This window comes from Anser cygnoides, chromosome 35 (genome assembly GCF_040182565.1).
Source record: "Anser cygnoides isolate HZ-2024a breed goose chromosome 35, Taihu_goose_T2T_genome, whole genome shotgun sequence".
Taxonomy (NCBI): Eukaryota; Metazoa; Chordata; class Aves; order Anseriformes; family Anatidae; genus Anser; species Anser cygnoides.
The window spans coordinates 2458812-2469609 of record NC_089907.1 but is presented as its reverse complement, the minus strand read 5'-3'; the positions used below and the strand labels follow the sequence as shown (position 1 = coordinate 2469609).

General features: G+C 70.6%; 2 protein-coding genes across 2 annotated transcripts; one reads left to right on the top strand and one right to left on the bottom strand.

Annotated features, from left to right (window-relative positions):
- Positions 1-481: 481 nt before the first annotated feature.
- Positions 482-4549, bottom strand: CSNK2B (casein kinase 2 beta). Its single transcript, XM_066986629.1, has 6 exons — positions 4372-4549; positions 3009-3111; positions 2795-2910; positions 2625-2700; positions 1445-1634; positions 482-597 (listed from the first exon to the last, which is right to left on the bottom strand). The coding sequence occupies exons 1-6, from the start codon at positions 4441-4443 to the stop codon at positions 507-509; spliced, it is 648 nt and encodes a 215-aa protein (XP_066842730.1). The 5' UTR covers positions 4444-4549; the 3' UTR covers positions 482-506.
- A 227-nt stretch (positions 4550-4776) lies between these two features.
- On the top strand, positions 4777-7407 carry GPANK1 (G-patch domain and ankyrin repeats 1). Its single transcript, XM_066986625.1, is given in 5 exon segments — positions 4777-5247; positions 5250-5683; positions 6875-7029; positions 7032-7112; positions 7115-7407. Coding segments are annotated over 5 exon segments (1182 nt in total). The 5' UTR covers positions 4777-5028.
- Positions 7408-10798: the final 3391 nt, after the last annotated feature.

Sequence of the window (10798 nt, the reverse complement as noted above, 5' to 3'; positions counted from 1 at the left end):
TCAGGATCCCCTCAAAATGCCCCCAAAGCGTTGTTAATTTCCCCAAATCACCCCGCAAAGCCCTTAAACCTCACTAAACGTCCCCAAAACCACCCCAAAAACCAAACCTCGGCCTCAACCGCGCTCACCCCGCCTCAGAATCGGCTGAAAACGACCCAAAAGCGCTGATAACGTCCCCAAACCGCCCCCTAAAACGCAAAACCTTACCAAACGTCCTCAAACCACCCCAAACGCCCCCAAACCGCCCCAAATTTTGGGGCCGGGCACCCAAAATCCAGCATCCCCCTCTGCCCCCCCCCCCAGTGCCCCCTCCCACCGCTTTGGGCCCAAACGCCGCGGATTCGGAGCCCCCCCCCCAAAAAAAAACCATTTTTGTTTTCTCCACTTTTTTATTCCTGCGTCCGGCGACGCGCGGGGGCTCGGGGCGGCTCCGGGCCCCAAAATAAAGGAAATTAAGGACAAAACGGGGGCGGGGGGGGTCCGGCCCCCGGGGGCGCGGGGGGGGCTCAGCGGATGGTTTTCACCGGGCTCTTGAAGTTGCTGGCGGCCTGCAGCTGCAGCTGGTACGCCATCGGGTGGATCTTGAACCCGTACAGCCTGGGGGGCGGTGCTGACAAAACCCGGACCCCCACCCCCCGTGCCCCAAAACCCGCTGAGCCCCCCCCCCCCAAATCCCCCCGAGCTCACCCAATCCCCCCCCGGCCCCACAGAGCCCCCAGCGCCCGCCCCAAATGCCCCCTAATCCTCCCCAGGCCCCCCCAAATCCCCTCCAATCCCCCCCCCCCCCCCCTCCACCAACCCCCCCCCAATGCCCCCAACCCCCCAACCCCCCCAAAGACCCTCCACCCCCCCCAGCCCCTCCAAACCCCTCCCAGCCCCCAAATCCCCCCAATCCCCCCAATCTCCCCGAAGACCCCCCAGCCGCCCCCCAAATCCCCCCCCAAAAACCCCTTTCAACCCCCCCCCCAATCCCCCCCCAGCCCCCCCAAACCCTCCCTAAGGTCCTCCGACGGCCCCCCAGCCCCCCCAAATCCCCCAACGACCCCCCAGCCCCCAAATCCCCCCCAGGCCCCCAATGCCCCCTGAGCCCCCTCCCAAATCCCCCAATGACCCCCGCAGCCCCCCAACGCCCCCTGAGTCCCTCCAGTCCCCCTCCAATCCCCCACAACCCCCCAAATCCCCCCCAGGCCCTCCAATGGCCCCCAGCCCCCAAATCCCCCAATGACCCCCTCCAGCCCCCCCAAATCCCCCCAACTGCCCCCAGCCCCCCCAAATCCCCCAGTGACCCCCCCAGCCCCCCCCCCAAATCCCCCAACGACCCCCCCCCAGCCCCCCCAAATCCCCCAATGACCCCCCCAACCCCCCCAAATCCCCCCCAGGCCCTCCGCCGGCCCCCCAGCCCCCCCAACGCCCCCCTCCAGCCCCCCCCCCCCGCGGCCCCCACCTGGGCACGAACTGGTTGGCGGGCCGCTTGGGGCGGTACTCGGGGTGCACCATGAAGAGCATGTGGGGGAAGCCGGTGCCGAAGTAGGCGCCGTCGGTGTGGTGGTGCCGCGAGGACTTGGGCGTGTAGACGTCCATGCACTTGGGGCAGTACAGCTTCACCATCGCCTCCCCGGGGATGTCCGACAGCCCTGGGGGGGGGGCACGGACCCCGCAAATATAGATACGGCCCCCGAGACCCCCCCAAATAAAGCCTGACCCCCAAAACCCACCCGGAAACGCCCCGGCCCCGTAAAACCCCGATCGCGGCGCCTCGGGGCGCCGCGGCCGCCGTCGCCTCCCCCGGGACGTCCGACAGCCCTGGGGGGTTGCGGGGGGGCACGGGGGGGGGCTTGGGGACCCCCAAGATACGGACACAGCCCCTGAGACCCCCCCCAGGCGAAGCCCGGCCCCGCAGAGCCCCCAGCTCCTCGGGGCCCCCGAAGCGCAGACCCCTCCCCATGGATCCCGGCCCCCCGAGGGGCCCAGAGCCCCCCTGCTCCCCCCCAAAGCCCCCCCCCCCACGGCCCCCCCAAAACCCTCCTGAGCCCCAAACCCCCCCCCCACAGCCCCACAGAGCCCCCACCCCCTCCGATCACCCCAGCCCCCTCCCCAAATCCCCCCCCTCCGTGACCCCCCAGGAGCCCCCCAAACCCCCCTAAGACCCCCACACCCCCTAACCCCCTCCCCACACCCCCTGACCCCCTCGATCCCCCGCCAGCCCCACAACCTGACCCCCCGGCCCCCTCCCCATAACCCCCAGGCCCCCCAAATCCCCCACCTCCGTGACCCCCCAGGACCCCCCGAACCCTCCAAGACCCCCCCCATCCCCCTAAACCCCTCCCCACACCCCCCTGACCCCCTCGATTCCCCGCCAACCCCACAACCTGACCCCCCGGCCCCCTCCCCATAACCCCAGGCCCCCCAAATCCCCCCCCCCACCTCCGTGACCCCCCAGGACCCCCCAAACCCTCCAAGACCCCCCCACACCCCCTAACCCCCTCCCCACACCCCCTGACCCCCTCGATCCCCCGCCAGCCCCACAACCTGACCCCCCGGCCCCCTCCCCATAACCCCCAGCCCCCCAAATCCGCCCCCCAAGCCCCGAGACCCCCCAGGACCCCCCAAGACCCCCCCCGTACCGATGGGCAGCATGGGCTGGTTCTCGCAGTAGACGCGGGGGCAGTACCCGAAGTCTCCCTGCTGGTACTTCTCCAACTGGGGGGGAGGGAAAAAAGGAGATCGGGGGGGTCCGGGGGGGGTTCAGAGACTTGGGGGGGGGCTTCAGGACTTGGGGGGCTTGGGGCCGCACCATCTGGGCGATGCCGCGGTTGGTGAGGATGTAGCGGGCGTGGATGAGGCCGTAGAGCATCTCGGCCGCCTGCTCGATCAGGTCGCTCTGGTTGGGGTTATCCTCCAGCTCCTCGTCTGTGGGGGGGGGAAAAACGGGCCGGGGGGGGGTCAGCGGGGGGAGGGGGCGCCCCCAGGACCCCCCCTCCAGCTCCCCAAACCCCCCGAGCCCCCACCTGGCTCGAGGTCGAGGATCATGTCGAGCGCCTGGCGGTAGTGCGGGACCTGCTCGTTGAGCCCCGTCAGGTTGAACTTGTCCTGGATGTAGTCCTCGTCCACCTGGGGGGCGCCCCTTATTCGGGACCCCCTTAATTTGGGGACCCCCCTTTACTCTGGGTCCCTCTCCTTTATTTACAACTTTCCCCTTTTACCGTCCCCCTCCTCCTTAATTCGAGACCCCCCCTTTACCCAGCACCACCCCCACTTTACTCAAGCCCCCTCCCTTTACTCGGGACCCCCCTTTATTACAGCCCCCCTTTTATTCCGTACCCCCCTTTTCTCAGGACACCCTCCCCTTACCCCACCCCCACTTATTCAGGACCCCCCCCTTTACCCAAACCCCCCGTTATCTGACCCCCCCTTTATTCACCCCCCCCCAAACTCCCAACTCCCCCCTTTCCTCAGGACCCCCCCTTATTCACAGACCCCCCCATTACTTGAGACCCCCCTTGATCCCCAAACCCCCCGCATTATTTGGGAGCTCTCCCCTTTACTGGGGGCCCCCCTTTACCCGGGACGCCCCCTCTTACCTGGGACCCCCCTTTACCAGAAACCCCTTTACTCGTGCCCCCCTTATCCCGGTGCCCCCCCCCATTACCCACGACTCCCCCCTTTATTGGGTGCCCCCCTTACTCAGTGCCCCCCCCTTGTCCCGGGACCCCCCCTTTTATCCTAGACCCCCCTTTATTGGGTGCCCCCCCTTGTCCCGGGACCCCCCCTGTTACCCAGGACCCCCCTTTTATTCTAGACCCCCCCCCGTTACCCAGCCCCCCCTTTATTGGGTGCCCCCCTTGTCCCGGTACCCCCCCGTTACCCGGGACCCCCCCCTTTATTGGGTGCCCCCACTCGGTGCCCCCCTCCCCCCTTGTCCCGGGACCCCCCCGTTACCCAGCCCCCCCCTTTATTGGGTGCCCCCCCTTGTCCCGGGACCCCCCTCCGTTACCCGGGACCCCCCCTTTTATCGTAGACCCCCCCCGTTACCCAGGACCCCCCCGTTACCCAGCCCCCCCTTGTCCCGGGACCCCCCGTTTCCCGGGACCCCCCTTTTATCCTAGACCCCCGTTACCCGGGACCCCCCCTTTATTGGGTGCCCCCCTTGTCCCGGGACCCCCCCCCGTTACCCGGGACCCCCCCCCTTGTCCCGGGACCCCGCCCCGTTACTCGGGACCCCCCCTTTTATCCTAGACCCCCCCCCTTTATTGGGTGCCCCCCCTTTTATCCTGGGACCCCCCCCCGTTACCCGGGACCCCCCCCCGTTACCCAGCCCCCCCCCACTCGGTGCCCCCCCGCCCCGTCCCGGTGGCCCCCCCCCGCCCCCACCTCGCAGAAGAACTCGTTGCCGCGCAGGCCGCAGAACCAGGAGATCCAGGACACCTCCTCGGAGCTGCTCATGGCGCCGGGCCCCGCGGCCGCCCCCGGCCCGCAGCCGCCGCCGCCTCGCCCCCAAGGCCCTGCCCGCGCCGCGCCGCGCCGGGCCCGACCCGCTCCGCCCTCACCGCGCCTGCGCCGCCCGCGCCCGGCCCCCGACGGGAGGTGTAGTCCCGGAGGCGCGCTCCCGTCGGGCCTCGCGCGGCGCCAGGCCGGCCGCCGGACTACAACTCCCGGCGTGCAGCGCGCGGCGGGGCGCGGGGCGCGGTGGGGGCCGCGGTGCGGGGCGTGGCTGCGGCAGCGCGCGTGCGCACGGGCGGCGCCGCGCGTGCGCGTTCAGCCGTCGCCGTGGTGCTGATCGCGGCCTGAGCGAAGGGCTGCGCGCAGCCGCGCGTTGCGCATGCGCGTCGGGGGCGTCACCATGGTGACCGCGGCGCGGCGCGAGGGGCTACGAGTGAGGGAGCGCCGCACATGCGCACTGGCCCGTTACCATGGCGACCCCGGCCCGGCCCGCCCGCCTCGCCCTCGCCGCGCACGCGCAGTGCGCCGTCACCGCGGCAACCGCGGCCTAGCCCTCCGCCCGAAGCCCGGCCTAGGCCCCGGCCGCCCATGGCGCACCTCATCGCCTTCACCCGGGCCCGGGACCCGGCGGGCGGCTGGAAGGACGGGCTGCGCGCCGAGCCCGCCCCCGAGCCGAGCCCCCGGCCCCCGGACCACGGCGACTCCGCGGGGGCCGAGGCGCGGCGCTTCTACGAGAGCCTCGTGCTCGGCCGCGCGACGCCGCCGCCACCGCCGCCGCCGCCGCCGTCAGCGACCCCGCCGCCGCCGCCGCCCCGTCCCCCGCGGCCCTCCGGGAGCGGCAGGGCCACGCGCTGCTGCGGGCGGCGCAGGAGGGGGACGTGGCGGCGCTGCGGCGCCTGCTGGAGCGCGAGGGCGGCGACGCGGGCTTCCGCGACGCCTTCGCCTGGAGCGCGCTGATGTGCGCCGCCAGGGCCGGGCGCGCCCGCGCCGTGCGCTACCTGCTGGGCCGCGGCGCCCAGGGCAGGCGCGAGGCCGAGCGGCTGGCGCGGGGAGCCGGGCACCGCGCGCTCGCCAGGCTGCTGCGGGAGTGGAGGCCGCCGCCGGGGGACGAGGGGAGGAAGGAGGAGGAGGAGGAGGAGGAGGAGGAGGAGGAGACGAAGGCCAAGCAGCCGCGGGGGACGCCGGGGCCGAGGCCGAGGACAAGCGCGAGGGGCCGGCACGCGGGGACGACGAGGGGACGATGAGCGGGGAGGGGGAGGCCCGGGAGGAGGCTGGGAGGTGAGTTCGCAGCCCGGACCCCTTCGGGGGGGGGGCCCAAACCGTTTGGGGGGCCCAAACTCTCCCGGGGGGGCCCAGACCCCTTAACAGGGGGGGGGGGGGCCCAGACCCTTCAGGGGGGTCTCAGATCCCTTAGGGGGTCCCAGACCCTTTAGGGGTGCCCCAGATCCCGTAGGGGGTCCCAGAACCTGGGGGGGGTCCCAAACCCTGCTTTGGGGGTCCCAGAACCTGGGGGGTCCCAGATCCCTTAGGGGGTCCCAGAACCTGGGGGGGGGGTTCCAGACCCTTCGGGGGGTCTCAGATCCCTTGGGGGGTCCCAGAACCTGGGGGGGGTCCCAGATCCCTTAGGGGGGTCCCAGAACCTGGGGGGGGGGTCCCAAACCCTTTTGGGGGTCCCAAAGCCTTCAGGGAAGCCCCCGGCTCCTTAACGGGGGCTGCAGGGGGTCCTAGACCCCTCGGGGGGGGTCCCCAGACCCTTCAGGGGGTCCCAAACCCGATGGGGGGTCCCAAACCATCCGGGGGGGGTCCCAAACCATCCGGGGGGGTCCCAAACCCTATGGGGGGGTCCCAAACCCTATGGGGGGTCCCAAACCGTCCGGGGGTCCCGAGCCCTTCAGGGCAGTCCCAGACCCCTTAACAGGGGGGTTGGGGGGGGTCCCAAACCCTATGGGGGGGTCCCAAACCCTATGGGGGGGTCCCAAACCATCCGGGGGGTCCCAAACCGTCCGGGGGGTCCCAAACCATCCGGGGGGGTCCCGAGCCCCTCAGGGCAGTCCCAGACCCCTTAACAGGGGGGTTGGGGGGTCCCAAACCCCTCGGGGGTGTCCCAGACCCCTCGGGGGTGTCCCAGACCCCTCGGGGGTGCCCCCGGCCCCCTTAGCGGGGGTTCCAGGGGGTCCCAGCCCCCCCCGGGGGGGGGGGGGGGGGGTTAACGCCCCCCCGCCCCATCCCCGCCGCCTTCCTGTCCCCGGGGGGCCCGGCCCCCCCGCCGCCGCCGCCGCCGCCGCACTTTTTCCGCCTGCAGCGCCGCCCCCCCCCCCGTGACCCCATTTCCCCCCTTATTTTCCTTCCCCCCCCCCCAAAAAAAAACCCCACTCCTTTTACCCCCCAACCCCTCTCTAACCTCGCCCCCCCCCTTTTTTGCCCCCCCCCCCAGCTTCTGCCCCACCTGCGGCTGCCACTTCCGCGACCCCCCGCCCGGCACCGCGCCTCCACCGCCCACCTCCTGGCCCGGGGGGGCCCCCCGCCGCCCCCCCGCCTTCCACATCCCCCCCAGCAACGTGGGCTTCCGCCTGCTGCTGCGGGGGGGCTGGGACGGCCGGGGGGGCTGGGCCCGGCCGGGGGGGGGCCAAGACCCCCCAAGACCCTCCTCAAACGGGACCACCGGGGGCTGGGCTGCCCGGGGGGCCCCGGCCCCGCGTCACCCACTTCGGGCCCCGCGACGCCGCCGCCGTGGCCGAGCCCCCCGCGCCGGGGGGGGGCCCCGAAAGCCCAGGGGGGGCGCTCGGAGGAGGCCGAGAGGGCCTGGGAGCGCCGCCTGCGGGCCTACATGGCCCGGTGAGGGGGGGGATTTGGGGGGGGGGATTTGGGGGGGGGGCGGGGGGCGCCGCTGCTCGCTGCCCCTTGTGCCCCCCCCCCAGCTCAGGTCGTGGGTGGGATGGGGGGGGCTGCCCCATAAGTGCCCCCTAAGTGCCCCCCCCAGCCCACAAGTGCCCCTCGCGCCCCGCAAGTGCCCCCCCCCCAATATGGGCCCATCGGTAACTGCCCCTCGGTGCCCCATAACTGCCCCCCAACCCCATAAGTGCCCCCCAGTGCCCCATAACTGCCCCCCACCACCCCATAAGTGCCCCCCACCACCCCATAACTGCCCCCCGCCGCTCCATAAATGCCCCCCCAATATGGGCCCATAACTGCTCCTCAGTGCCCCATAAGTGCCCCCCCCATGTGCCCATCGGTAACTGCCCCTCGGTGCCCCATAAGTGCCCCCCCCACCCCATAACTGCCCCCCAGTGCCCCATAACTGCCCCCGCACCCCATAAGTGCCCCCCGCCACCCCATAACTGCCCCCCACCCCATAACTGCCCCCCCATCCCATAACTGCCCCCCACCACCCCCATAAGTGCCCCCCCACCCCATAACTGCCCCCCCATCCCATAACTGCCCCCCACCACCCCATAAGTGCCCCCCCACCCTATAACTGCTCCCCAGCACCCCATAACTGCCCCCCCATCCCATAACTGCCCCCCACCACCCCATAAGTGCCCCCCCCCACCCTATAACTGCTCCCCAGCACCCCATAACTGCCCCCATCCCATAACTGCCCCCCACCACCCCATAAGTGCCCCCCCACCCCATAACTGCCCCCACCCACCCCATAAGTGCCCCCCGCCACCCCATAACTGCCCCCCGGTGCCCCATAACTGCCCCCCCCACCCCATAACTGCCCCCCACCACCCTATAACTGCCCCCCCACCCCATAACTGCCCCCCACCCCATAACTGCCCCCCGCCGCCCCATAAGTGCCCCCCACCGCCCCATAAGTGCCCCCCACCACCCCATAACTGCCCCCCACCACCCCATAACTGCCCCCCCACCCCATAACTGCCCCCAGTGCCCAGGCCCACGTGCTGTGGGGCCGGGGGGGGGGGGACTCGAAACCGCCGCCGGGACGGGGCCCCCCCGAAACCGCCGCCGCGGAATCCCCCAAAACCGCTGTGGGGGGGGCAATAAAAGGGGGGGGGGCCGCCCCCCCCCAAAAAAACCCACAGGCTGCGGGGTGCTGAGTGCGGGGGGGGGGGACCCGAAACCCCAACCCCCCCCCCCCCCGTGGGGGCGGGCGCCCACTTCTGCTTTCGGGGCCGCATCCGGGGGGGCGGGGGGGGGGGGGGGCGGGGGGCCCCAGCCCGGCTGGGCCGCATCCGGCCCCCGGGGGGGGGGTTGGGGGGGGCAATTAGCGGGCTAACGAGGGGCGGGGGGGATTTGGGGTCACCCTACGGGGGGTTATGGGGTGGGGGGGGTGGGGAAGGCGGGGGGGGGGCCGGGGGGGCCCAAGGGGGGGGGGGGGGGGGCGCGGGGGGGGGGCCGCGTCACCGCGTGTTTCCCCGCGGGAAAGCCGGGCGGGGGCGGCGGGGCCATAAAGGGGGGGCCGGGGCGGGGCCGGGGCAGAGCCGTGTCCCCCGTCCCCCCCGCCGCCGCCACCGCCGCCGCCGGGCACCCATGGGTGCTGCCACCGCCCTGCTGCTGCTGCTGCTGCTGCTGCCGCCGCCGGCCCTGCGCGCCGCCGGGACCACGCCAGAGGTGCGCCCCCGACCCCAAATCCCCCGACCCCAAATCCCCCCGGCCCCAAATCCCCCCGGCCCCAAATCCCCGCATCCACAAATCCCCGCGTCCCTAAATCCCCGTGTCCCCAAATCCCCCGACCCCAAATCCCCCCGACCCCAAATCCTCTCAACCCCAAATCCCTGCGTCCCCAAATTCTCCTGTCCCTAAATCCCCGTGTCCCCGACCCCAAATCCTCCTGACCCCAAATCCCCATGTCCCCGACCCCAAATCCCCACATCCCCAAATCTCATGTCCCCAAATCCCCGTGTCCCCAAATCCTCCCGACCCCAAATCCCTGTGTCCCCGACCCCAAATCCCTGTGTCCCCAAATCCTCCTGTCCCCAAATCCCCGTGTCCCCAAATCCCCATGTCCCCGACCCCAAATGCCCCCGTCCCCAAATCCCCCGTCCCCAAATCCTCCTGTCCCTAAATCCCCACGTCCCCCGTCCCCAAATCTTCCCAACCCCAAATCCCCCTGTCCCCAAATCCCCGTGTCCCCAAATCTCATGTCCCTGAATCCCTGTGTCCCTAAATCTTTGTGTCCCCGTCCCCAAACCCTCCCGTCCCCAGGTCCCGCTGTTCCCTCGTCCCCAAATCTTCATGTCCCCAAATCCCCGTGTCCCTGACCCCAAATCCCCGTGTCCCCAAATCTCACGTCCCCGAATCTCCGTGTCCCTAAATCCTTGTGTCCCCGTGTTCCCAAATCCCCGTGTCCCCAAATCTCTAAACTCTCCTGTCCCCAAATCTCCGTCCCCAAATCTCCACATCTTCGTGTCCCCAAATCCCCGTGTCCCCAAACCCCCAAATCCCCGTCCCCAAACCCCCAAATCCCTGTCCCCAAATCCCCCCATCCCCAAATCCCCGTCCCCAAATCCCCCCGTCCCCAAATCCCTGTCCCCAAATCCCCGTGCCCAAATCCCCGTCCCCAAATCCCTGTCCCCAAATCCCCGTCCCCAAATCCCCGTCCCCAAATCCCCGTCCCCAAATCCCCGTCCCCAAATCCCCGTCCCCAAATCCCCGACCCCAAATCCCCGTCCCCAAATCCCCGTCCCCAAATCCCCGTCCCCAAATCCCCGTCCCCAAATCCCCGACCCCAAATCCCCGTGCCCAAATCCTGTCCCCAAATCCCCGTCCCCAAATCCCCGTCCCCAAATCCCCGTCCCCAAATCCCCCCGTCCCCAAATCCCCATCCCCAAATCCCCGTCCCCAAATCCCCGTCCCCAAATCCCCGTCCCCAAATCCCCCCGTCCCCAAATCCCCGTCCCCAAATCCCCGTCCCCAAATCCCCCCCGTCCCCAAATCCTTGCCGCCCCGTCCCCGCTGACCCCTTTTCTCCCCCCAGGACCCCGCGGCGGCGCCGGTCACCCCCCCTCGGTGAGTGCCCCCCAAACCGGCCCCGAACCCCAACGAACGTCCCCGTGTGCCCCCCCGCGGGCACCCGGAAACCCCATTGTGCCCCGACCCCATTGTCTCTATTGACCCCATTGTCCCTATTAACCCCATTGTGCCCTGACCCCATTGTGCCCTGACCCCATTGTGCCCCGACCCCATTGTGCCCCTGACCCCATTGTGCCCCTGATCCCATTGTCCCTATTAACCCCATTGTGCCCTGACCCCATTGTGCCCCGACCCCATTGTGCCCCTGACCCCATTGTGCCCCTGATCCCATTGTCCCTATTAACCCCATTGTCCCCCTGACCCCCTTGTCCCTATTAACCCCATTGTCCCTATTAACCCCATTGTCCCTATTAACCCCATT

Coding starts and splice junctions, on each gene's coding strand:
- CSNK2B (XM_066986629.1), bottom strand. CDS start 4,443: ATGAGCAGCTCCGAGGAGGTGTCCTGGATCTCCTGGTTCTGCGGCCTG. Junction 2,911..3,008: donor GATCCTCGACCTCGAGCCAG/GTGGGGGCTCGG, acceptor CCCCCCCCACAG/ACGAGGAGCTGGAGGATAAC. Junction 598..1,444: donor GCCAACCAGTTCGTGCCCAG/GTGGGGGCCGCG, acceptor ACCGCCCCCCAG/GCTGTACGGGTTCAAGATCC.